The sequence below is a fragment of the Calidris pugnax genome, unplaced genomic scaffold, assembly GCF_001431845.1.
Source record: "Calidris pugnax isolate Ruff unplaced genomic scaffold, ASM143184v1 scaffold71, whole genome shotgun sequence".
Classification (NCBI taxonomy): domain Eukaryota; kingdom Metazoa; phylum Chordata; class Aves; order Charadriiformes; family Scolopacidae; genus Calidris; species Calidris pugnax.
In genome coordinates, this window is record NW_015090882.1 from 2,443,108 (window position 1) to 2,466,958 (window position 23,851).

The 23,851-nt window shown below is 43.3% G+C and overlaps 1 protein-coding gene across 7 annotated transcripts in view; it reads left to right on the top strand.

The window, feature by feature from the left end:
• RAMP3 (receptor (G protein-coupled) activity modifying protein 3) overlaps window positions 1-23,851 on the top strand; it is an 86,440-nt gene that overhangs the window by 25,615 nt on the left and 36,974 nt on the right. For 6 of the 7 annotated variants that reach the window (XM_014946986.1, XM_014946988.1, XM_014946984.1 and 3 more), the window contains one exon: window positions 21,433-21,483. In XM_014946986.1, coding sequence (XP_014802472.1) covers window positions 21,444-21,483 — 40 coding nt within the window. In that variant the 5' untranslated portion in view covers window positions 21,433-21,443. Of the gene's footprint in view, window positions 1-9,452; window positions 9,471-21,432; window positions 21,484-23,851 lie in introns of those variants that run through there. The other variant, XM_014946990.1, reaches the window with a different exon arrangement.

Sequence of the window (23,851 nt, forward strand, 5' to 3'; positions counted from 1 at the left end):
GGGGCTGTGGTTCCCCGGGGCTCTCCCTCCCGAGCAGAGCGGGGGGCGTTGGGCGTTGGGTCCAGCCCCCCCTCCTGCCGCTTTGGGGGGAGCCCCGAAAGGCGGCGCGCAGCTCCCCAGGAAAAAAGCCCCTTCTCGCCTTTAGCCAGGGTTTCCCTCCGGGATCCCGGATCCCATCCCGGGGAGGCAGGTTTGGGAAGGTTTTCCGCAGCCGATTCCCGTTGGAGCGGGTTGAGTCAGGGGCAGGCAGTGGTAAAAGCGCAGATATCCTTCACTTCTGTCACTTAATATAAGAGTAACTACTGCTAGAAAAAGCGTTTGCTGGGTTTTTGGTTTTTTTTCCTTGTCGGGTAGCTTGAGGACTGCCGGGTTGAACGTGTTGCAGCTGGGTCAGAAGTTGCTGGGAGAAGGTGGTTCTCATCTTCTTCACTCAACAGCAAACCCAGCCCTGTAGTTAAGTCCTCAGGAGTCACAGATCAGGGAGAAGAAAGTCAGGCCTCATATGTTTAGAAAGTTTATCTGAGGACTTTTTAACTTGGCTTGTTAACTTTGTGCCCCCTTCCCTTTACAACGCTGGTAAACATTGGATATCTTCCTGTGAAAAGACCCCAAATAACTGGAGGGTTGTGTTGACAGGGTTCGGTAGCGTTGTCTTGACCTGGTCTGTCAAAAGAATGACATGTCAGTTGCATAAATTTTCTGGTTCTCTGTGCCTTGAGGACTGCTGAAACCATACTTTAATTGAGCAGATTTTTTTGCTGTTTCTCAGCTGAAAAGGAATAAAAAAATGGCCAATACCTGTTTTGACACACGGAAGATTTACATGAAAGCACTTAGGGAACCAGGCAGTAATCTGTTTGTATGGAGAGATACCCTGATGTTACTGTGACTTTTACAAAGCAAAATTACTCACTGGAGATTTATTTTCGGAGAATAAGTGGAGTGAGGGACAGTGTCCCTGTAGCTCAGAAAGCTACAGAAAGACATTTGTCACCAGAGAGACACAAGTAAATCAATTGTGCTAGGCATTTTTGACTGTGCTAGTTGCTTTCTTAATAGAATAACACAAAAAAAATTGATTTTTTAGGATATCTATTTACTAATGATGCATGACTTTTGCTTGGAATTGGAAAGGGTGGATATAATCAAGAACTAACGATATTAGACTAATTTCCTAGTAGAAAAGACCTGAAAGTTTTATGATGTGGAATGGAGGTCTTTAATAAGGAAAGCCTTAAGTGGGAGAAAACTAAAATTTTTCTTTGAGGAAATCAGACACACTTTTAACATCAGTTATTTCGGCAGGATTTATATGCTTTCCTCCCTTTTTCCCCGATGGCTTCTTTTGATTAACCAGGGACCTGTGACCTCTCTCATTAAGGTAAAACTCTTGCCAGGAGTCCTCCGTGTTAGTTTTCACAGAATCCAGTGGGAAGCCTGTCTGGGTGGGGACCAGGACCATGCTTCTGTAACCTCAGACCGCTGCCTGCTGCCTTTCTCTCTGTCTGGGGCTCTTCAAACATCATCTCTGTGTGGAACCATCTGCTGTGTTGTCCTTCCTTAGCCAGGATGGCAAAAAAAGGCAGTGTGTTCGCTCGCTGGGAGCTCAGTGATTACAGAAGTTGGATTTGCTGTGTGTGTGGAGGAGCGTGTGTCTGTTTTGGGGGTGAGGAATGTGTGAGCTGAGGCCCCTGGTACACGGGCATGTCGGTGGTGGTGTTTTCCCTGTGAAGTGCTGATAGCATCCAGAATGGGGGTGAGATGCAGAGCTGGAAACACCAGCCATCAGGTGAAATCCTCTGTACCTTGCTTAGCAGAGCTGTAGATACGCAGAAGACATCTACTTACTGTAAGAGCTAAGCCTCAGAAATAGTCATGTATTTACCACGATACCAGAGTCTCTTTGTTCCACTTCTATGTATGGAAACTGAGGCAAGGAGAAATTTAAGGTCTTGACCAAGGCTTTTAGCAGACTGAGTAGGTCTTTTACACAAGTAGCTGCTGTTTCAGCATCCCTGTCCAAACATTTGCTCCTTAATCCTTTACATAACACCTGCATTTCAGTGGTGCTTGTCGTATTTGAGTTGAAAGATGCTACCAGAGTAAAGCTGGATATTTTTTTAAATTCTAGAGGAATCGTTCTCAGGATATGTGTGTATCCCGTAGAGAGAGAAATGCTGTGATTGTTATCTGGAGCAGTTTTTCTATGCAGATTTCAAAGACTGTCTATAGTTGTTCACTTTTCATAATCCTGTTTCGCAGCAGTTAGAGAAACTTATCATTTTGTCCAGAGGTGAACAAGCAGACAGTTGGAAAGCTGGGAACAGAGCTGGACTCTAGGCTTCTGTTCTTACTTTGCATTTTAAACACCCTATCCCATCCTTCAAACAAACATGAAAAATCTGTGTATTAAAGGCTGTGTTCTGTAAGGTCCCAAGCTTCCCTTGGTGGAACACGGCATGTGTAACTCCTGGGGAGTTTGGACTCTAAAGGAAGAAAAACAAGCAGGGAAACAATTTTATTGGGTTAAAGTTTGAAAAATCAAATAAAAGTTTTTTTTCCATTGTTTTCTTATGAATATATCACGCTGTTCTGCAGCTGCAAAGGGTAGAATGAAGAAAGGGAAAACCCATTGTGGGAGTCCTGAATTTAATAGACCCAGGCGAGTGTGCGTGTAAAACAATAAACCTTTGGAAGGCAGAACATCTGATTTTTGAGGAAGACCAAAGAGTTTGAACAGAAACACTTCTCTACCAAAACGTTGCTTCATTTTCTAAAGACACAGTTTTCAACAGTGGGCAAACCCTTTCTCTGTCTCCTCATCCCCTTTCTTGGGAAGATGTTGCCTTTTCCCTGAGGTCTGCACGGGCAGTAGGAGATGGTTTTGTGCTACGAGCGCTGGACGGGGTGAACTGCAGTATCTTCTGTCCACCTTCCCTTGTCTGTGGTGCCTGCAGTAGGGCTGCAGGTGGTAGCACAGAGCATCAAATGCCATCTAGGAGGGTGGTGAGACACTGGAACAGGTTGCCCAGAGAAGCTGTGGCTGCCCCATCCCTGGAGGGGTTCAAGGCCAGGCTGGATGGGGCTTGGAGCAACCTGGTCTGGTGGGAGGTGTCCCTGCCCAGGGCAGGGGGGTTGGGACTCGATGATCTTTGAGGTCCCTTCCAACTCTAACCATTCTGTGATTCTGTGATCTCCAGCTGGCTTGGTCCCAGCAACTGGGAGGGATGGCACTCGCTGTTTGAAGGGTAACTCCAGACTTGAGGGTGGGAAGGAAGAAAATGGACTTTTTTGATTTACAGCAATGAGATCCAATCCTGGAAACCATTAGGCTAGTAAACTCTTGCTCTTAAATTAGTAAGATTTTTCCTACCTATGTAGTAGTTACGGCTTTTTAATACCTTTGATGTCTGAGGCCTTAGCTTTTAGCCACAGTTTGTAGCCAAACTGTAAAGCAAACTGTCTGAGGCTGCAAACTGAAGCTGGAAATATATACTGAGAGAGACAGGTACTGCTATAGGTACAGATACACACAAAGCAGGAGATTTTAAGGAAAGGGTCTTGAGCGTGACGGGGCTGGTCCAAGGGAAACTCCGAGAGGTTTTGCATATTAAGTTGTATTTGAACACTGTGGCGCCAGCATTATTTGTATGATTTGTTGTTTCAGTTTTTCCCACCTTTCTACTGATAACAGAGATGATTCATGGCTTGGATTGGAGGCAAACAAATGAAATTCCAGTTACTCCTAGCAAGGAAAGAAATACCATGAGGGGGGTCCTTTACAAAAAAAAAACATTTGCTACCATCTGTATCTTTGCTATTGAAATTATTGCTTGAGGGAGAGGTATGAAGAAAACAAACCTTGTTCTGATTTAGGGCTCATAAAGAGATTAATTTTCACAAACGTAACGAAGCCTGTTTCAATTCACACCTTTTTAGTTCAGCAAAAGCTGTTGCATGAACCATCCTATTTCAGAATGGAAGTATAGAAATGTATTATTTTGCATTTTACAAAAACAGCCTGTGCTTTTTTTCTAAAACGAGTCTCTCCACAGCCAGGCTTGCATTGTGATAAAGTGGAAAATAGAAATGAAATAAATGGCATTATTGTAATATATAAAATATATATTTTAGTATGACTGTATACATAGAATAACCTAAAAAGCTACCTGAAGAACTTTTGGGTTGTCTGGGAGGAAGATGCGAGGGTATGAAGAAAAGAAGGAGAAGGAAAGCAGAATTGCAGAAAGACATATTTTCCACAAGTTTTTAGGCTTGATCTCTGTTCGTATTCTGGCGTCCCTGAAACTAGTCTGAAAAGAGGAGGCAGCTTTGTTTTTCGTTAAAGGCTTTAACAGAAAGTGCATTGGTGCTGTTAGAAATGCTCTGAAGGCTAGAGTGTGTCCCAGCCTTCATCTTGAGAGCAACTTGATAGGACCAACCGTATTGTCCTGAGCGAGGGGCATGTCTGCGTAACAGCTGGTGGCCTCAGTTTGTCCCACCGAATACAGAATTTTTGTCTGTGTTAAGCCTGATTTATGGCCTTCTGCAGATGGGGTGTTGCTTGCTCCACCTATGCTCCAAGCCAGGAAGAGGACAATGTGATGGGCCCCTAGCACAGCACCGGGCTGACCAAAGCACATCTTGTTCGCATCGAACCAGAGCGAGCTGAGTAAGCAAAGGACTATGTAGAAGCACCGCACCCTACAATAAAATATCTGTCTTATTGCTTTCACACCCTAATAGATGGGATAATTTGCCCCTTTTTTTTGGAGAGTATGATCTGGGGAAAAAAATTCTTCAGGCAGTGTGAGAGGAAATACTGTAGTTCACATCGGCCACTAATGACTGTCGCTTCTTATGGGAATTCAGAGTTTTGTTTCCAAATGTTGGAAGCAACAGATTTCTTTTGCATCCCCTTTGTGCACAGAGAGATTGATGGTAAAGCCTTTAATCTTGGAAAATATTATTGCATTTTTGTTGTTTCAAAATACATAGTTCAGAATTTGACAGGCTGTGCTGTTCTCGGTCTGCGTGGCTCTCTGGCCTTCAGGAGAAAGGAAAAGAGGGCTCACAGCCATAGGATATTGCAAAGAGACTAGGAGATGCTGGGATGGAAATAGCACCTTACAGAATCACAGAATCTTCTAGGTTGGAAGGGACCTCAAAGATCATCTTGTCCAACCGTCAACCTGACTGACAAAAACAGACACCCACACAACAAACAAGGAGCATCATCACTAAACCAGACCTCCCAGCACTACATCAACCCGTCTTTTGAACACCTCCAGGGATGGTGCCTCAACCACCTCCCTGAGCAGCCCATTCCAATGGCTGATAACCCCTTAGGTGAAAAAAATTTTTCCTAATATCCAGCCTGAACCTCCCCTGGCGCAACTTGAGGCCATTTCCTCTTGTCCCATCACCTGTGACTTGGGAAAAGAGACCGACCCCCCCTGGCTACACCCTCCTTTCAGGGAGTTGTAGAGAGCAATAAGGTCTCCCCTCAGCCTCCTCCTCTCCAGGCTGAACACCCCCAGCTCCCTCAGCCTCTCCTCATAAGACCTGTGCTCCAGACCCCTCACCATCTTTGTTGTCCTTCTCTGGACCCGCTCCAGCACCTCGATGTCTTTTTTTTGTGGTAGGGAGCCCAAAACTGGACACAGAAGTCATTCAAGTGCTCATCAATAGGATGCAAAGCCCAGGTTTCTTCCAAGGCTTAAGCTCTTGGACTTCAGCTTTGGTCTGCACTCATCTCTTTCTCACCCTCTGCACACAGAAGCGTATCTTCAAGGCTGAGATGAAGGTGTCCTCCTGATGCGGAGGTGCAAAGGCCACACGAGTGCTTGCAGTCTCATTGTCTGAAGAGATCCAGCTGTCTCTGGGGTACCTGGTCACGTTTGGCAGTGTTGGAGTGGAGGGGCCCTTTGCTGGAAGGGTATCTCATCCTTGGCATCAAGAGCTTTGCTGCCTGGTAGCCACGTGGGGCTGTGAAACAGTTCTTCTCTCTGCGTGTGTTTTTGGCAAGCTGCTGCAGGTGTTACACTGTCCTTCCACACCCCTTGAGTTCATGGGCTATTCCAGCCTTACTCCTCGAGGATCTCCATGTATCCAGAACATAACTCGTCCAATTTAATGTCACAAAGGATTTCTTTAAATGTATTTAGCAACACGTGATGAACACTTACTGTGATACAGCGCGGATACAGTGTTCAAGTGAAATAGGAAAAATAAATTTGTTTTGGCTTTCAATTTGGGGACACTCAAAGCTAATATTTCCATAGAAACATTGATTGTCATACAGTATGTGTGAAATCTCCTCTAGTCCTGTTTTATTTTCAGAAAAGCAGATCAATATATAGTTTTGTTCTAAGCTAAATACGTACTTTGAAATAACTCAAAGCTAGAACTTATTGCATCATATTAAAAAAAAAATCAAAGAAATCTTCTTCCTTATATTTGAACAGTGGACCTAGGCTAGATCTACATTCAGGTAAGCCAACTTTTGCCATTAGTTAATGTTGCTGCAGAACGTATTTCCAGGGGTGGGAAGTGTTCTGCCTTAAAATACTTTGTGTTGCACAATGAAGTAGAGGTAGTGTTGCTGGAAGAGCCATTGGTCCAGTTTCTTTGTGACTAGCTCTAGTGTAAACCAGAAACACCAAGGCAGTCAGAGCAACGTGAAGGAAAGGTCAAAGGAAAATGAAGGTCCTAAAAATATTTGTGTTTTCATGTCTTTCTGCATTTTAAGATTTTTGGAAAGAAATGTTAATGCTCTGTTCTTGTATTTAATTAAATATTTTTATTAAAGGGGGTGGAATCTCCCTCTGTGTAGTAATATAACATTTTAAGCCTGGTATTTTCAGTGAGTTTTAGTTAAAAGTGGATTCCAACTCCTCTTTTTCTTACCTTTCTGGTGGAGCAGTACAGACCAGGCAGAATATGCATTACAGCACTCTAAGGATGTTTGATCCTATACTGGTCTGCTGAAGATTTTGGCTGTTGCATGCTGAGTATGCCTTAGACATATTTGGGTTTTCTTTTCCTCCCAGCTACTTCATACTTTATAATGCAATGAATTAAGTAATAAGTGTTGGCAAAAATAATCCAAAATAAATCTCCTGCAGGAAGTGGAGAATTCATCACTTGCAGTCTCGAAATCTGCACTGGAAATGCTCATGAAGAATATCCTGTCATTTGAGTAGACATTATTGGTTTGGTGCAGAAATTATTGGAAGACTTTCTTTACCTTTCTCATACCTCTGCATGATCCGAGGGATTCCTTCTGGCCTTGGAGTGTATTACTCCACAGGCTTCTAAAATAAAGATGTTTGTGAGGAAAAGAACTGTTGACACATACAAAATGAGAGGGAGGGAAGTCCTCGTTCTTCCCTACTCCCCTTTCAACTGATTTCTTGCCTGAGCCAAAAATCCTGAGGAGGATTTTCCTCAGGCTTAAGGGTGAAAGAAGTTCACCCCAATATGGAGCAAAACTATAGAAAATTTCAGCCCAAGAAGCAGCTCTCCAAGACTGTGAAAGCAGTGAGGCTTAGATTAGATAAACTGTTTCTCGGCTTCACTCATGGTGTTTGAGTTAAACGAATTCTACAGTTCTACAGATCAATAGAGAATAAACAATATTGGTCAGATTATGTCTACACTTGCATTTTAGTTCTCAATTTTTGGGCTGAAAGATCTGAATACACAATGAAGTGGCTGGAGGTGTATGGAATGCTATTTTCTTTAAGCCAGGGTGAGTTAAAGCACGTCACTTACTCCTCAGGTCATCAGTAAAGAGTTGTAAAAACCTCCCATATAAAAAGGCAGGGAGGTTGGTTTTATGCAAAACTAAGCAGCCAGCTCTAATGCTACTAATTAAAGTCCCAGTTAGAAAAGGAGGAGACAGTCGCCCAATAATAGTTAACTCTGATGCTTATTTTGAATAGCAGAACATAAATTTTTTTGCAGCTGGCTTTATGCAGACGGTTATTTGTGTAACCCCCCAAAAGCGCTTTCACTTTATTCTTAAGTTATTGAAGGCATTTTTATTATTTATAGGGTGAAAGCTTGAGAAAAAGCCTCTGTGAAGAAGATTTGGATAGTGACCACAATAAGGTGGCTGTGCAGCAGGGAACTTCAGCCTATTCATCAACCATCCCAGAGCTCAAAAATGTGCAGATCTGAAGATCTTCATAGGACCGTGCTCTTCAGGGTTGGTCCTGTTCATGTTTCAACCTGGTTCCACAAATACCAATGATGGATTTTTTTTTTTTTTGCACTACCCAGCAATTCTCTTAGCTGAAGAAGAAATATGGTTTAACATTTTTCCATACAGAGTTTACTTTTTTGGTTTTTCCGTACTTGTTGACTGGCACATTCACTGAATTTCACGGATTTTTTTAGAGTTGGAAGGGACCATAGAGATCATCTAGTCCAACTCCCCTGCTGAAGCAGGATTGCCCAGAGCTTGTCAGAGCATGTTACTCAGGAGCATCCAGGCGGGTCTTGAAAATCTCCAAAGAAGGGGACTCCACACCCTCCCTGGGCAGCCTCTGCCAGGGCTCTGTCACCCTCAACGTGAAAAAGTTCTTCCTCATATTTGAGTGGAACCTCTTACGTTCCAGCTTGTGCCCATTGCCCCTCGTCCTCTCACTGGGAACCACTGAAAAGAGTCTGGCTCCCTCCTCCTTCAACCCTCCCTTGAGATCCTTGTCAGCATTAATAAGGTCTCCCCTCAGCCTTCTCTTCTCCAGACTAAAGACTCCCAGCTCTCTCGGTCTTTCTTCATAAGGGAGATGCTCCAATCCTTGAATCATCTTTGTAGCCCTTCGCTGGACTCTCTCCAGCAGTTCCCTGTCCCTCTTGAACTGGGGAGCCCAGAACTGGAGGCAGGATTCCAGTTGTGGCCTTACCAGTGCAGAGCAGAGGGGGAGAATGACCTCCCTCCACCTCCTGGCCACACTCTTCCCTATACAGCCCAGGATTCCGTTGGCTCTCCTGGCCACAAGAGCACACTGTTTTGTCATTTTGCTGTCCACCAGGACCCCTAGATCTTTCTCTTCAGAAGTTGTCTCCAGCAGGTCCACACCTAACCTGTATTGGTGCCTGACATTCTTCTTCCCCAGGTGCAGGACCCTACACTTTTCCCTGTTGAACCTCATGAGGTTCTTCCTTGCCCAGCCCTCCAGCCTGTCCAGGTCTCGCTGGATGGCAGCACAGCCCTCCGGGGTGTCAGCCACCCCTCCCAGTTTGGTATCGTCTTGGTATCAACTTGCTGAGGATACACTCTGTCCCCTCATCCAGGTCACTGATGAATATATTGAACAGCACTGGATGAAGTATTGACCCCTGGGGGACACCACTGGTTACAGGCTTCCTAGGACAGTCTTCATTTCCCCATGCAAATGTAAGCACTGCTGCTCTGCTGTTGCTGAAATGTCTTTTGGTCTTGGGCTGGTTGAGAAAACAAGGTCAGACATACTACCCTCTTCCTAAATTTTCTTAATAAAATACTGTTGTGAAAGAAAAATAGGACAGAGATTGCTAATGCTGTAAAGAAAACTTTAATTCTAAGGTTTTACTGTCTTGTAACTTTATGTATGCCTTTGTCACTTTAAGTTTTTTATGGAACACTTACTAGTAAATGCTTTGCTTCTAGTATTTAAAAGACGTGTAGATGAGGTTTAGGGGTGGACTTGGCAGTGCTAGGTTAACAGTTGGACTTGATAATCTTAAAGGTCTTTTCCAACCCAAACAATTTTATAATTCTATTACTCATTAGTAATTGTAATCAACTTTCAGTACAGTGTTAATGTGTGAAGATTGTAGATGGTGGAAGGAAGAAAGAGAAGTTTAAACCTTTCGCTGTCATATTCTCTTACTCTTTTAGTGGTGCATGCGATTTGAAAAAGAAAAAAGAACTGTTTTAGGAATGAAAAAAATGAAAAAAAAATACAGAAAGTGCAACTGAGAAGCACTGGGTGGGTTCTCCATGGGCAGCCAGGTGTGCCCTGTGTTGCCAGCTGGGCAGTGTGCCTTGAGAGAGGATACCTGGGAATTTGTGCTCCTCTGGGGTTCACTCTTGCTCCTCAGATCCACTGAGAGCGATGCCTTACCCCAGGATGGGCCTAAGTAATTTCCTATGCGAGTCTGCTACTGTGTGAAGTTTCCTGTGTGGATATGCTGGCCTTTTACGGTACTGCCACAGACTTGGTAGACAAGGGCAGAACAACTGACGTCATCTACCTGGACTTATGCAAAGCATTTGACACTGTCCCACACGACATCCTGGTCTCAAAATTAGAAACCCATGGATTTGATGGATGGACTACTCAGTGGATAAGGAGCTGGCTGGACGGCCACACCTGAAGGGTGGCAGTCAACGGCTCAATGTCCAGGTGGCAGCCAGTAACGAGTGGTGTTCCTCAGGGGTCAGTACTGGGACCAGTACTATTTAACATCTTTGTTGGAGACATGGACAGAGGGATAGAGTGCACCCTCAGCAAGTTTGCTGATGACACCAAGCTTGGTGGCGCAGTTGACATGCTGGAGGGAAGGGATGCCATCCAGAGGGACCTGGACAGGCTGGAGAGGTGGGCTCGTGCAAATTGCATGAGGTTCAACCAAGCCAAGTGCAGGGTCCTGCACCTGGGACGTGGCAACCCCAGGCACAAATACAGGATGGGTGGAGAATGGCTGGAGAGCAGCCCTGAGGAGAAGGACTTGGGAGTGCTCATGGATGAGAAGCTCATCCTGAGCCGGCAGTGAGCGCTGGCAGCCCAGAAAGCCAACCCCATCCTGGGCTGCATCAGGAGCCCAAGTGTGGCCAGCAGGTCTCGGGAGGTGATTCTGCCCCTCTGCTCTGCACTCGTGAGACCCCACCTGGAGCTTTGTGTCCAGCTCTGGAGTCCTCAACACAGAAAGGACATGGACCGGCTGGAACGGGTGCAGCGGAGGGCCATGAAGATGATCAGAGGGATGGAGCACCTCTCCTATGAAGACAGGCTGAGGGAGCTGGGGTTGTTCAGCCTGGAGAAGAGAAGGCTCCAGGGAGACCTTATAGCGGCCTTCTAATATCTGAAGGGGGCTACAGGAGAGATGGGGAGGGACTCTTTGTCAGGGAGTAGAGTGATGAGGGGTAATGGTTTTAAATTGGAAGAGGGGAGATTTAGATTAGATATTAGGAAGAAATTCTTTGCTGTGAGGGTGGTGAGAGCCTGGAACAGGTTGCCCAGAGAAGCTGTGGCTGCCCCATCCCTGGAGGGGTTCAAGGCCAGGCTGGATGGGGCTTGGAGCAACCTGGTCTGGTGGGAGGTGTCCCTGCCCAGGGCAGGGGGGTTGGAACTCAATGGAGGTCCCTTCCAACCCAAACCATTCTGTGATTCTATGATCTCCATCCAGGGAAGATTACGTGGGGATTGCACTGCTGTGCCTGGCAGGCAAGGATCCCTTTTCACTCTTTATTCCTTGGAACACAGACGCGATTGTGACAAGCCAGGCACACCTGCTGTGAGCAGGTCAATAGCAGGTTTAAGTGGACGTGTGAAGCTCTGAGATTTTGTTAGTGCTTTATTGGTCTTTTGAGTTCCTCATGGCAATATGTCATTTAAAATAGTCTGTCATTTAAAAATTCGTGTGAAAACATGATTCCACTGAAATGATGTTGATGTAATGACTCGACGTGGTACGTAGCAGCATTAGGAGTCCTCAAGAGGAGGACGTAGCATTGGGAGAAGGTGGATGTGCTGAGTGGGGATTTTTGTTGTCTCGTCAGAAAAGGAAAAAAAAAAAAAAAATTTTCCCAGGACTTCTGTGATGGCAATATCTTGATTAAAATGTTCTACCTGTCAAGGGAAGAAGACACTTTTAATATCTTCAAGTATCCCATGGTTTTAAACACTTCCTCAGGAGGGAGTGTGCTGTGACCCTCGTCTGTGAAACCTTCATGGGTCATTTCCCCTTCCCAAGGTTATTAAAAAAAAAAAAAGAGAAAAAAAAGAAGTTGCTTGGCCTCTCTTTTAGGCTACTCCACAGGAGCAGATTAGAGTCCTTATTTGCCTTGAGGGACTGCTTTTTTTTACACTCATTCATAGGTGGATAGATATAAAGTCAGTATTGTGCTGACCTTTTGTTTCCTTATTATAGGGAAACCTTCTGTCACATCCCATTTTCCTTTGTGTTTTCCTGCCTTTTTGACTAACGACAGGCAGCTGGGTTACAATAATGAGCACATATTGGATGGAATATGAGCTTCCAGGTGACCAGGTGGTACGGTGTCAGGCCGAGGTCGTGGGTGTGGATGACCAACTTCAGTGACCATCACAGTTCACATGCAGGCTGGGGGTGTGTGTCTCCCCACAGCAATCGCAAGCTGTCTGGCCTTTTGGAGGGAATAAATATGAACTATGCTGCCTCGTTTGTTGATGTATCTTTGCCATGAGTTACACAACAGACACGTTTCACAATTGTCTTTTAGCCAGAGAGAGATCGTCATGTTCTTCGGTTGCTTCGGTAACATTTTCTGGGAGAAAGTGGTAGTGGAAAGACAGGGGTCCTTGCACAGGACTGCTGCTGTGGTCACACTGTGCTCAGCGTGATGCTGGTTCCTGCTTGTAACCTTAGGCAAATATCTTACTGGTTCTGTCATTATTTCTGTAGCTGATGTAGGATGGAGCCTGAGTAGCTGCATGTCACTAGACTGTAACGAACCTGAAGAAGTGCAGATGTTTAAGGGGTGAAAAAGAGATGTTCACCTCCTCTTGTTAGAAGTGTATTTATCTGTAATCAAAAATCAAGAGCTATAATCTGTTTGGTTTAGAAACTGTATATGACAACTAAGGTATCCCACATCCCAGAAGACCGGGTCTCACAGGCAGAAGTTAAATGACAACAAGGAGCACAAAGCCTTTGGAAGGCCTGCAGATACATCCCGAATAACAATCTTTTCCCTAATGTCTTGGGGAACCTGTACAGAAGTGAATTCAGCCAGAGATGGTTTGGGTTTGTTGGGAAGCTGTTCTGCTCATGTCCACTGGCTGTAGCAGCTCCTGAGGAGTGTAGTTCTCTGGAACTCTCTTCCAGCCACCTTATATCAGGTTGTGGTCCCTGCATTGTGACTGAGTATAATCTTAATGCCACGAATTTCTTTCTACTCTAGAAACATATTCTTCCTCAGTTTTACTCTCTGGAAGGGCCTCGAGTCAGGCTTTCCTTCAAGGAGCCCCTTTGTCTGTATCACTCTTCTAAAAGAATGTGAAGAGAGTTTACTTCAAGCAATTGATTCCGCTGTTGGAATATCTATGTCATCCACTGTCTGAAAGTCAGGGGCTGTAAAAAATACCATTTTGAATTTCGATTGCACAGTGCTTCATCAAAAACATAATGGGATAGAAAACAGGTAAAGAAAACTTCATGTGACGTTTCAGGTAGAGTCACACAGCTTCTGTTAGAATACAGATCTTAGCATTTGATCAATTGCTAAGTAATCCTGTCCCTGAGTGTGTTGTTAAACTGGTATGGTTAAATTAAGTATTTATTTAATAAGTAACTAGTTGACATATAATAATTAAATATTTAAATAGAACATACTGGTTATATATTTACTGAAGTAAAACATAGTAGTTTCAAATGAAGTAGCAGAAAACCCATCTAACACCTCTGGAAGTAGATATAGGCTGTTCAGAAATTGTGAAGTATTATTTATAAGCTGCTTGCAGTGATTTAAGAACTTCACAAAGGAATGTAAAGGACAATTATTTGTATTCCCGCTCTGAAAAATTCCCAGTTGAAGTATGAGTTCAGAATAATTGTCACATTTCTTGCAGTCACTGGAGAGCTGTGGAACTCTGAACCAACATGAGATTGAACAGTGGATGCCCTCAGTAATGCTCCCTGTTGAACCCTAACTGATGAAATAAAAAAGCTTGAATTACTTCTTTTCATGCTTTTCTTGCTCTGCAGGAAGAAGACTCTAATGTCCAAAATTGTTAACTGCCTGAAATTACCTTACCAATTCAAAAGCAATAATGTAATGCCCCAAACTGTGATAAAGTACAGCACTGAACCACTCTTTCAGTTTTGAGTATTACGTTTCCATGGCTAATATACATCTTGCATATAGCTCACAAGAAAAAAAAAAGTATTAAAAAGGATTCAGCCTCAAAACAGAAGATCATGCAAATCTGACTTCTGTGTTACACTAGCTTTTTAGATAGGTTCTTGGACATAGGGATAGATCTGTCAACAGGTTTACATTGCTCCTGCCTCTCCGTGTGCTGAGGCATGTTTTTTTTCTTGGCCAATTTTAAATGCAAGTAGTGTATTTATTGCAAGCTCCTGTTTATTCCTGACATCCTTCCTTTGTGTTGGGTTCCTGTCATTGCTTGACTCCGTGAACTTCAGTTGCCTCATTTCCTTGGCTGCTTTCACGCTATGTGGTGGTGTTCTTACGTCCTGTCCCCCTCCCCATCCTGCTCCTCTTATATGGCATCCTGGCCTGTATATGGCATCCTGGCTTGTGTCAGGATCACTGTGGCCAGCAGGAGCAGGGCAGTGATGGTGCCTCTGTCCTGGGCACTGGTGAGGCCTCACCTTAAGGGCTGGGTTCAGTTCTGGGCCCCTCACCAGAAGAAGGACATTGAGGGGCTGGAGCGTGTCCAGAGGAGAGCCACCAAGCTGGTGAGGGGTCTGGAGAACAAGTCCTACGAGGAGAGTCTGAGGGAACGGGGCATGTTTATTTTGGAGAAGAGGAGGCTGAGGGGAGACCTCATTGTCCTCTACAACTCCTTGAAAGGAGGGTTGTAGAGAGGTGGGGGTTGGCCTCTTCTCCCAAGGGAATAATGCCAGGAGCAGAGGAAATGGTCTGAAGTTGGGGCAGGGGAGGTTTAGATTAGGTCTTAGGAAGAATTTATTTCCTGAGAGGGTGGTCAGGCCCTGGAACAGCCTGCCCAGGGAGGTGGTGGAGTCGCCATCCCTGGAGGTATTTCAGAAACGTGTAGACGTGGCTCTTCAGGGCATGCTCTAGTGCCCAAGACTGTTTGCTTGTATCTGTTTGTGGTGGTTGGTTTTTTTTCTTTGTTTTTTTTTGGTATTTTTTGTGTGTGTGTGTGTGTGTGTGTGTGTGTGTGGTTGGACTTGATCTCAAAGATCCCTTCCAACCATGAAGATTCTCTGATAAAGAAAAGTGTCAAAGGGGCAGTTAGTAGATGAGAACAAAAGATGACCTTCTGAGCCATACATATTGTAGTGAGGGTTCTTTAAAGATGGGCTTTAGTTTTTGTACCAGTGGCGTTACTGTTCCTTTTTGTACTTTTTCAACAGCCTCTAGACTTGAATCAGTGTGGTCATTCATGTGAGCTTTCTCTCTGAGGGCGGGCCACCTGAGAAGATAATGTTTCATTTTCCCTATAGATATGTGCATGCATTTCACTGTGGGAACAGGCAGAGGTATCCAGCTGGACCAGTTTTTGAATGGCAGTTTGGGTGGAAGGCTGTGCTTTGCTGGCTGCTTGCTGATGTGCTGCTGTCAGTGCATTAATAGTGCCCTGAACCGGGTCCCCTTCTGCCCCCGTGTATGGGCTGGGTCCTCCATCGTGCTCTGAGCTACTCCGTAAGCAGTCCTGGGTTACTGGCTGTTCTCCTGTATGTGCTCCAGCCCTATGTACCAGCTCACCTTGTCTCCCATCCCGTCTCTGACCCCATCTCTTTCTGCTGCTGTCTGCACTCCCTGGTTCATCCATCCCCTGCCCCATCACAGCTGTCAGTGGAGCCTGTTTCCCACCTGTGGCTCTGCCCATCCTGCCCCAGATCATCACCGGTAATCTCCATTAATTTTTTCTTCCTGAATGTGTTTCAGACTTTCTCATAGCAGAAGTTTATGCTTTCCCCATCTATATAGCAATTTCATGCTAAATTATAGCTTTGTTATCTCTGTTGAAGGTTTAATGTCCTGCTGTGGTTAACTGGAATAAGAATATGGCTCAGAGAAGTGATTTATCATTTAAAAAATAAGCCAGAGCTGCAGTTTGTGAGTATACAAAGTAGGCCTATAAGTCCAGTAAGGATAAAAGCTTAGATCCTTAAGCACAGGCTGTGTCAGGGGGAGCTCCCTACAGCACTTGAGCAAAGTGTCTTGTTTGCCTGTTGAGTAATACATTGCTTCAAGCTTCCACAGCCCTGTAGGTAGCTATCTGTGTTAAGACTCTTCTCTCCAAGTTGCAGGCAGTGGCAGCACTGCGCTTGAGCAGATGGTAGAAAACTGTGCCCTAACCTGATGCAAAATGGGAACGGAGAGGTCACAGAATCATATGGGGTTGGAAGGCACTTCTGGAGATCATCTAGTCTAACCACCCTGCCAAAGCAGGGCCACCCAGAGAGGTCCCACAGGAACGTGTCCAGGTGGGTTTGGAATGTCTCCAGAGAAGGAGACTCCACCACCTCCCTGGGCAGTCACTTCCAGGGCTCTGCTACCCTCAAAGGAAAGAAGTTCCTCCTCATGTTTAAATGGAACTTCTTCTATTCAAGTTTGTGCCCATTTCCTCTTGTCCTGTCCCTGGGCACCACTGAAAAAAGACCGGCCCTGTCCTCTTGACACCCTCCCTTTAAGTATTTATAAGCATTGATTAGATCCCCCCTCAGCCTTTTCTTCTCTAGACTAAAAAGACCCAAGTCCCTCAGCCTCTCCTTGTATAAGAGAGATGCTCCAGGCCCCTTGTTTTCTTTGTAGCCCTCTGCTGTCCCCTCTCCAGCAGTTCCCTGTCATTCTGGAACTGGGGAGCCCAGAACTGGACCCAGTGCTCCAGATGGGGCCTCACCAGAGCAGAGCAGAGGGGAAGGAAAACCTCTCTGGACCTGCTGGTCACACTCTTTCTGATGTCCGCCAGGGTGCCATTGACCTTCTTGGCCACAAGGGCCCATTGCTGGCTCATGGGCATCCTGTTGTCCACCAGGACTCCTAGGTCTTTCTCCTCAGAGCTGCTCTCCAGCAGGTCACCCCCAACCTGTCCTGGTGCAGGGGGTTATTCCTCCCCAGGTGCAGCACCCGACACTTGCTCTTGTTGAATTTCGTCAGGTTCCTCTCTGCCCAGCTCTCCAGCCTGTCCAGGTCTCGCTGTATGGCCTTCTGGTGTGTCAGCCACCCCCCTCAGTTTAGTATCATCATCACATGCCTTCATGTACCTTTAAAACGTGCTTACTGATGGTATTTGGCTGAAGCTAGGCATAGAGATTATGCAGGGGAAAAAAGTTTGATGAAATATATTTGAGCAAACAGTTTTGTCTTTCCTCCTTTGAATAATAGGACTGTGAGCTCAGACCTTTGTGGGACCTTTGTTAGCTTTCCTATCAAGTTTCAGGTTTGCTCAGCTTCTTCAGAGCCTGGAGTGTCTTGGCCACATGCATTTGACTTGCTCCCCATAGAGGGCTTTTAGAGAAGTCATTGGAAAGCAGCCTGTGTTAGCTCATCTTTTCCTTCTGTATTCATATAGACCCTGGTGATATGAGGTTCTTGAGCTCGTAAATGCCCAGGAAGACAGATAATAGAGAAACCCCACCCCAGTTGTAACCAGAGTGCTGTGGTGAAGTGGGATGCCTCTTGTCTTTGTGTAAGAGCACAGGTGGAGTTGTTTCCATGGGACTTTCATATGCTTTAGATACTCTGAAATGTCTATACATTCCTGCCAGAAAAGCTGTAATGGTATAACTTGGGGTTTACATAAGAGATTGGTGAATTTAACATGATCTTTAATACTACTTATGCAACAGGTAACTTTATGTAACATGGAAATAACCGGAGAAACATGGGTAGACTTCTCTTAAGATTGACTTGTTCAGTATTTAAAAACAGATTTATAAAAGAATTGGGGGTAATAAGATTTGATCGGTATGACTAAATGACATTAATAGAGTATTAATCTCTCTCCTGTGTTTCCAGCAAATCATAGGGGCATGACTGCAGAGCAACAGTTGCCATTTCAAACTACAGTTTTTATTGCTTTCATGAACCGTATGTCAGAGCTTTTCTTGCACAGAAACATGCTGCTATTAGTAAAACTTCAGATTCTGCAGAGAGGCAGGTGTTTCTTTAGTGCATAACTTCCAATATTGATCTGATGTCCTGACATATAGTTAAAGATTAGATGATGGTAATTTCTTTAGGATTTTCCTTTAAAGGATTTTCTTTAAAAAGAGGTGTAGAAGTAGGGTCTTGACATGGGGTTTAACTTGAAGCCATTATATATTGTTTTTTTCTTATGAAAAGTATGATTGATAAAAATTTGGGTTTGAATCAGCCATCACAAATTTTGAAGAATATACATAGGATTACACTGTTGTAATTGCTGGTGAAAAGCTGCATACACCAGTCAGGTAAAACAAGAATTATTTGGTATTTGTATTCTGTGCAAGCATTGGAGCCACTCAAAAGGCTTATTCCCCTGTCAGTAATAGCAGCATCCTGAAGAAATGTTCAGGCAAGGGTAAATAATATTGTAACATTTCCCTCATATACTTATATAAGGTTTCAAAAGTATTTTTAAAAAGTGTTTGGAGGAACGTGCAGTAGGAAGAACACACAGGAATTTGAATACTCCTTCAGATTTATGAAGTATTTGCAGTACAAAGACTTTCAGTGCTACTTTTAAGCCACTGGGAAAAAATACCAGTGTATAATAACAGTATAACAGAAAAATAATCATTGAGAAATATTTATCCATTTCACAGAAAAACAAGTTTGTGTACTTGAGAAATTGTAGGACAGTTACCTTCCTGTGTATCCCAATAGGGAATTTATGTATTGCTGTGGATCCCATCCTGAATTCCCTTTTTAATGTCAGAGGAACGCCTGTTTACAAAGGAAGAGCAGAGAGCAGATAATAAGAGGCTGCAGTGAAGGTTTAGGACCAGATTTTCTTTTTTTTTCATAGAGAACATTTCAAAGTAGGTTGTTAATAAAAACTTGGTTTTTTCTTGGTTTTTCTTATTTTCTGTTACTTTATCTTATTTTGCTTATCTTTTCTTCTTTCTCTTTCAAGAGGCTCTTCAAACCTATCTTTCCTCATCTTTCATTTGATGATGCTTTCCTTCTCCTCTTGCTCTGGCTCCAAACTGGTTGGTCTCTTCGCATCTGATTCCGCTAATGCTAGGGTCCATCATACATGCTGCTGCAGTAAATGAAGAAAATAAAAGTTAAAGGCCGTTGAGGTGGTCCGTTATTAATATGATTTAACTTGCAGGCTACTGGTGCAGTCAGATGGAACCTGCTTTTCCCTCCCTTAAATGTTGGTTTGTGTAGGAGTGTATGGCAACTGTTTATTTGGGGATCATGGCAACACCTTCCAACCTTTCCTTCCTCTGTGTATCCTCTAAATGAGACGTGATGGCATCAGCCTTTCAAGAAATAGGCTGAACTTGCTCCTTCTTAAAAGAACTGCTGGAAAGGTCATACTTTTTGTATAAACTATCATAGCCAACAAGCTGATTAAATCTTTATTATGAGTTCGATATCTGGGAATAAAGAAGACAAAGAGGGGTGGGCCTGATAGCCCAGGTGGTGGTCTGGATTGTTGTTTTACACTTCTCTGAAGGTGCCTGGACTCTTCTGTTTGAGGATAGGCGCACAACATCCTGTGTTACTTTGTTATGAGCAGATCAGAAATTGCAGGATTCGCATTTTCCTGTGAGCAGCGGGATTTGTGAGCACAAAGCTGTAAGCCTTGAGTTGGTACTTGATTTATCACAGCTTCTCTGCCTGACACTGGGGTGGTTACTCAACCTCTTGTCTGTAAAACATGGGCATGTTATTTTCTCTTACCAGTTCTCTTGCATTGTAAATCCTGTTTTATTTGCCTCATCGTGGTCTTGTGAGGATTACTGCAGCAATAACTATGAAGGATCTAGAGATCAGTGGTAGGAATTGATAGAATAAGAATTGTAGGTGCAATCTGTGCTCTTCCAAGTGGAGCATTGTGGACACCTATGTGTATCTAGGCTTGATTCCTCAGAACGGGTGCGTTTGGCTTCCTCCTAAATTTTGCACTTTTAATTTGAGCTTCAGTTTTCTGCAGTTGATAAGGTGCATTTTCAAGTGAGGATTAAAGAAAAAAACTACCCAGGGACTAAAGTATATTTACTAGTATAACAGTTAATAGTCTGGGAAGAAAAGTGCTCTATTTGTGAAAGAGATACAGCCATCAGAGTGGAGTTTCAGCTCTGTAAGTTTGGATGGTGGAGTGGAGTGGAGTGGAGTTTCAGCTCTGTAAGTTTGGATGCAACAGAATTTTCTGATACATGGATTCCTGCTCTTCACAGTTTCAGTACATTCTGGCTCATTAGTAACTGAGACAGAAGTTAACGCTTGTTGGGAAGAAAAAAATATATTCTTTAGAAGGATTTAAATTCTTCTCAGATGTACGTACAAACAATTTGCAGTTAGCTCAGTTGAGAACTGGGCTTATCTCAGTTAACGCACAGTCTATATCAACGTGATTGGGACTGATACTCTGCCACATATACCTTGATTCATCATACTGGAGCGACACAGTGTGTGTAAACAAGGAGGCACCCATCTGCCTGAAATGAGTGATTTAATTTCTGACACAAGGTTAACACTTTAAAGATTTGTCAGCAATTTTTTTTTTTTCAGTGATACATCAAAAATATTTGAATCCCCATCCTTCTTAGCTACATTTACACAATCCTACGTGTGGCTGGAGCTGTGCAAACCCAGTAGGCTTCTGTTAATTTAGTCCGTCTGGATGTACTGCAAATTGCTGATCAAAAAACTCCTGTTGGTATAGTCTGTGTGTCCATTTGGGTACCGTTCTGACATACCTGTGTTAGTGTACTGTCTGTGTGAGAAGCTTATGGGTTTTGAATGTAGCGTTTTTCAAAATTTATGACTTTACTGTGCAAAGGTTGGAGACCATCAAACACAGCAGTACATTTCTAAATGAACAGAGTTCTAAATGAACAGAGCACACATTTATGATTCTGTGCTTGCTTAATTTTAATAGCAAAAGGATATTTTTTTTTTCTACACTTTAGAATGTGCATTTTGCCTACATTGTGAGTGAACGTGTTGTCTTCTCCAACTTTTTCACACTCAAGAAGCTTAAAGTAAAAAATTCCCTGTCTCTAATCCTTAACATTGGAAAGTACAGAGAAGAGTGGTGTGGATGGATCCGTAACAAGTCTGTATGACTAAGCCATTTAAAGGATAGATAAACAGAAATTTAAAAATATAATGTTTTCTAAATGTTTATTTTCCCATTCAGACACGCTCTTTAATAAAACCAAAACTAATGTTTGAATGAATGTTTTGAGTATTCTGTTGAAACCTAAATTATGCTGAAGTTTGCTTGTATCTGCACTAATTCTCTTTTGTAATAGTATGGAGATCTCTAACTCATCTCTGGTTTTTATTTTTTTTTCTCTTAGTTAATGGTCTAATGATGCTTGGATTCGGTCTAATGATGCTTGGATTCGCAGGTGAGATTTACTTCTAAAACACAAACTTAAGTTTCTGTTTTGTTAATGGCAGCCATTGAGAAGTGCTTTCATCCTATGTCATTTCAATTGGTCAACCAGCACACATTTTTTACAACTGATACTGTCCATTGACTGTATGAACAGAGAGTTTTGTAGTGTAAAGGTCAGTTTCAATGTGATGGTAAAAATTGCAGAATTATTCGTAATTTTGAACCCCTTTGGTCCGGGATTTAGTCTGAAACTTACATCATCAGATTGTTCTTGTCAAATGACTTTATCAGAGCTTTTTCTATAAATCTGCAAAATATTGAAGCTCTAAATACAGCGAACCAAAAATACCAAGGCCATGGAAAATCCTTTTAAACACCTCCCTGGCAAGGGGCTGGAGTAAATTGTCAGCACACATGATGTAATGGAGGAGAAACTTGTATTCTGTTGGATTTATAGGGTTATAAATCAAGTTACAGCTGGCTATTTAGAATACCCTGCCAGGAAAGGCAGCTTTGGCTAACTTTTGTCAAAGCATTGGTGTGGAATTTAAGTTGCCCGCTATGCAACTTTCTTACCTGCTTTTGAATTCTGCCCAGCTTTAATGTTCATGGGCAGATCTAGCTGTGGAAAGTATAGCTGCTACAGCTGCCAGATGAATTGGTGGGGATGCTTACATAGGCAGGGTCCGTGCTGTCATGTTAGCTTCCCAAGGACAAAATTACACTGGCTTTGATCATCTTTGGACAAGATGGTCTTTGAGGTCCCTTCCAACCTAGAAGATTCTGTGATTCTGTGATTTGTAGCTTTCATCATTTTTTTTTTCACTGATCATTAAATTGTAGTTGTGATTTTTATTGTTTTTTTCTGACATGGATGAAGGCTTAGTGTCAGCTCTAAGAGTTCTGGCAGTCAGACATGATAAAGAAGGTAGGTAGAGTTGGGTCTCACTGAGTCACCCATATGCCTGGAGAGGTTTGTGGTCCATATGAAATAGCAGGCTTGGGGTCGCAGGTGTGGTGTAGGCCGTCCGGTTTTGGGCCTGCTGCCGTTGGAAAGTATGTGAAAGCAAAGTAATTTCTTTGGGCAGATGTGACTGCTGCCTCTCGTTTGGCACATGGCTTCACTGAGTCATTGATTGCCCCAACTAAACAGCTGGCTGCCAGAGCAGGAGTTAAATTGCAAAATGTTCCTGCCTCAGCTTTGGAGGAGCCATCTCCTTTGTGGGACAGACACTTAACGTGCACTTGAGCGTGTTTTACAATCACAAGCGCCATTTTGAAAGGAGATGTTCACTTTCTTCTTGACAGCTGGTCATGATGTGAAGCCTGAAACCAGTCATTTTGCCATAAGTTTTTTTTGGACTAAAGAGTGAGGAACAGGGCCCTGTTCAGAGTGAGGGCTGCGCCTGACTTCTATTCAAGTGAAGGCTTGTGTGACTCTGACCTCGCTTTGCCTGTCAGTGTGTTTGGCTGTCACCATGTAAAATCAGAACCCCCAGCTCTTTCAGCAATGATGGGATCCTGCTCTCAAAGCAACTAAGCCAAGAAAAAGAAATACCTCCTCTTACCGTTGTAAATAGGGTCTGAGTGAAAATGTAGGTTCAGAAGAAAAAGGTGCAAGACCTGACTCTACTTAGATGTCTTTTTTTCTGTGATTAAAAAAGGACAAAGTGTTCTGTTCTCCTTGGCTTTATTCTTTAGAAAAGCTATTCCTCCAGAATTCTCAGGAGGGTTGCCTGACACCTAAGAGGTTTGTTAGGGTTGCAGTTTTGTTCAGGCAAATCCTTTTCTCAGATCTGTACTGAGAAGAAATCACAGTTTGGTTTTTTTTTTGCCTGACTAATTTAATTTAGGGCAGTTTGTTTTTTTTTTTTTTGCCTGACTAATTTAATTTAGGCATTTGTATTAAATATGTTGACATGCACATTGTTACAGGTAATTTTTAACGTTTTACAAAATGTATGCATTTTGTATATAGAAGAGCAATCAAAACAGGGAAATTGTGAACATAAGGCAAGACAAAGTGTTTCAGCCTTATTAAAATCAAATGTTTTAGTCTGAATAGATTTTTTTCAGACTTTTAATTTTATAAGAAATGTCAAAATACTATCTTTGTATTCCAATGAAGGTGTGGGCTGAATGAGAAAAACCTTTGACTTTGACTCTAAATATTGTGGAGTTGCCATTAGAGATTGCAAAAGATAGATGGTTGCTCAAGTCAAGGTTAACTCTTTCTTTGCAAGTAGCTGTATGCGTGTAACATCAACATCAGATAATGGTAGATAATTCCTTTTAGTATATCCTAAAGATATACTACAGAAAGAAGCTTAATTGTGACTGTGGGATTTTGAACCCTTTAGTTGGGAAGATATACAAAT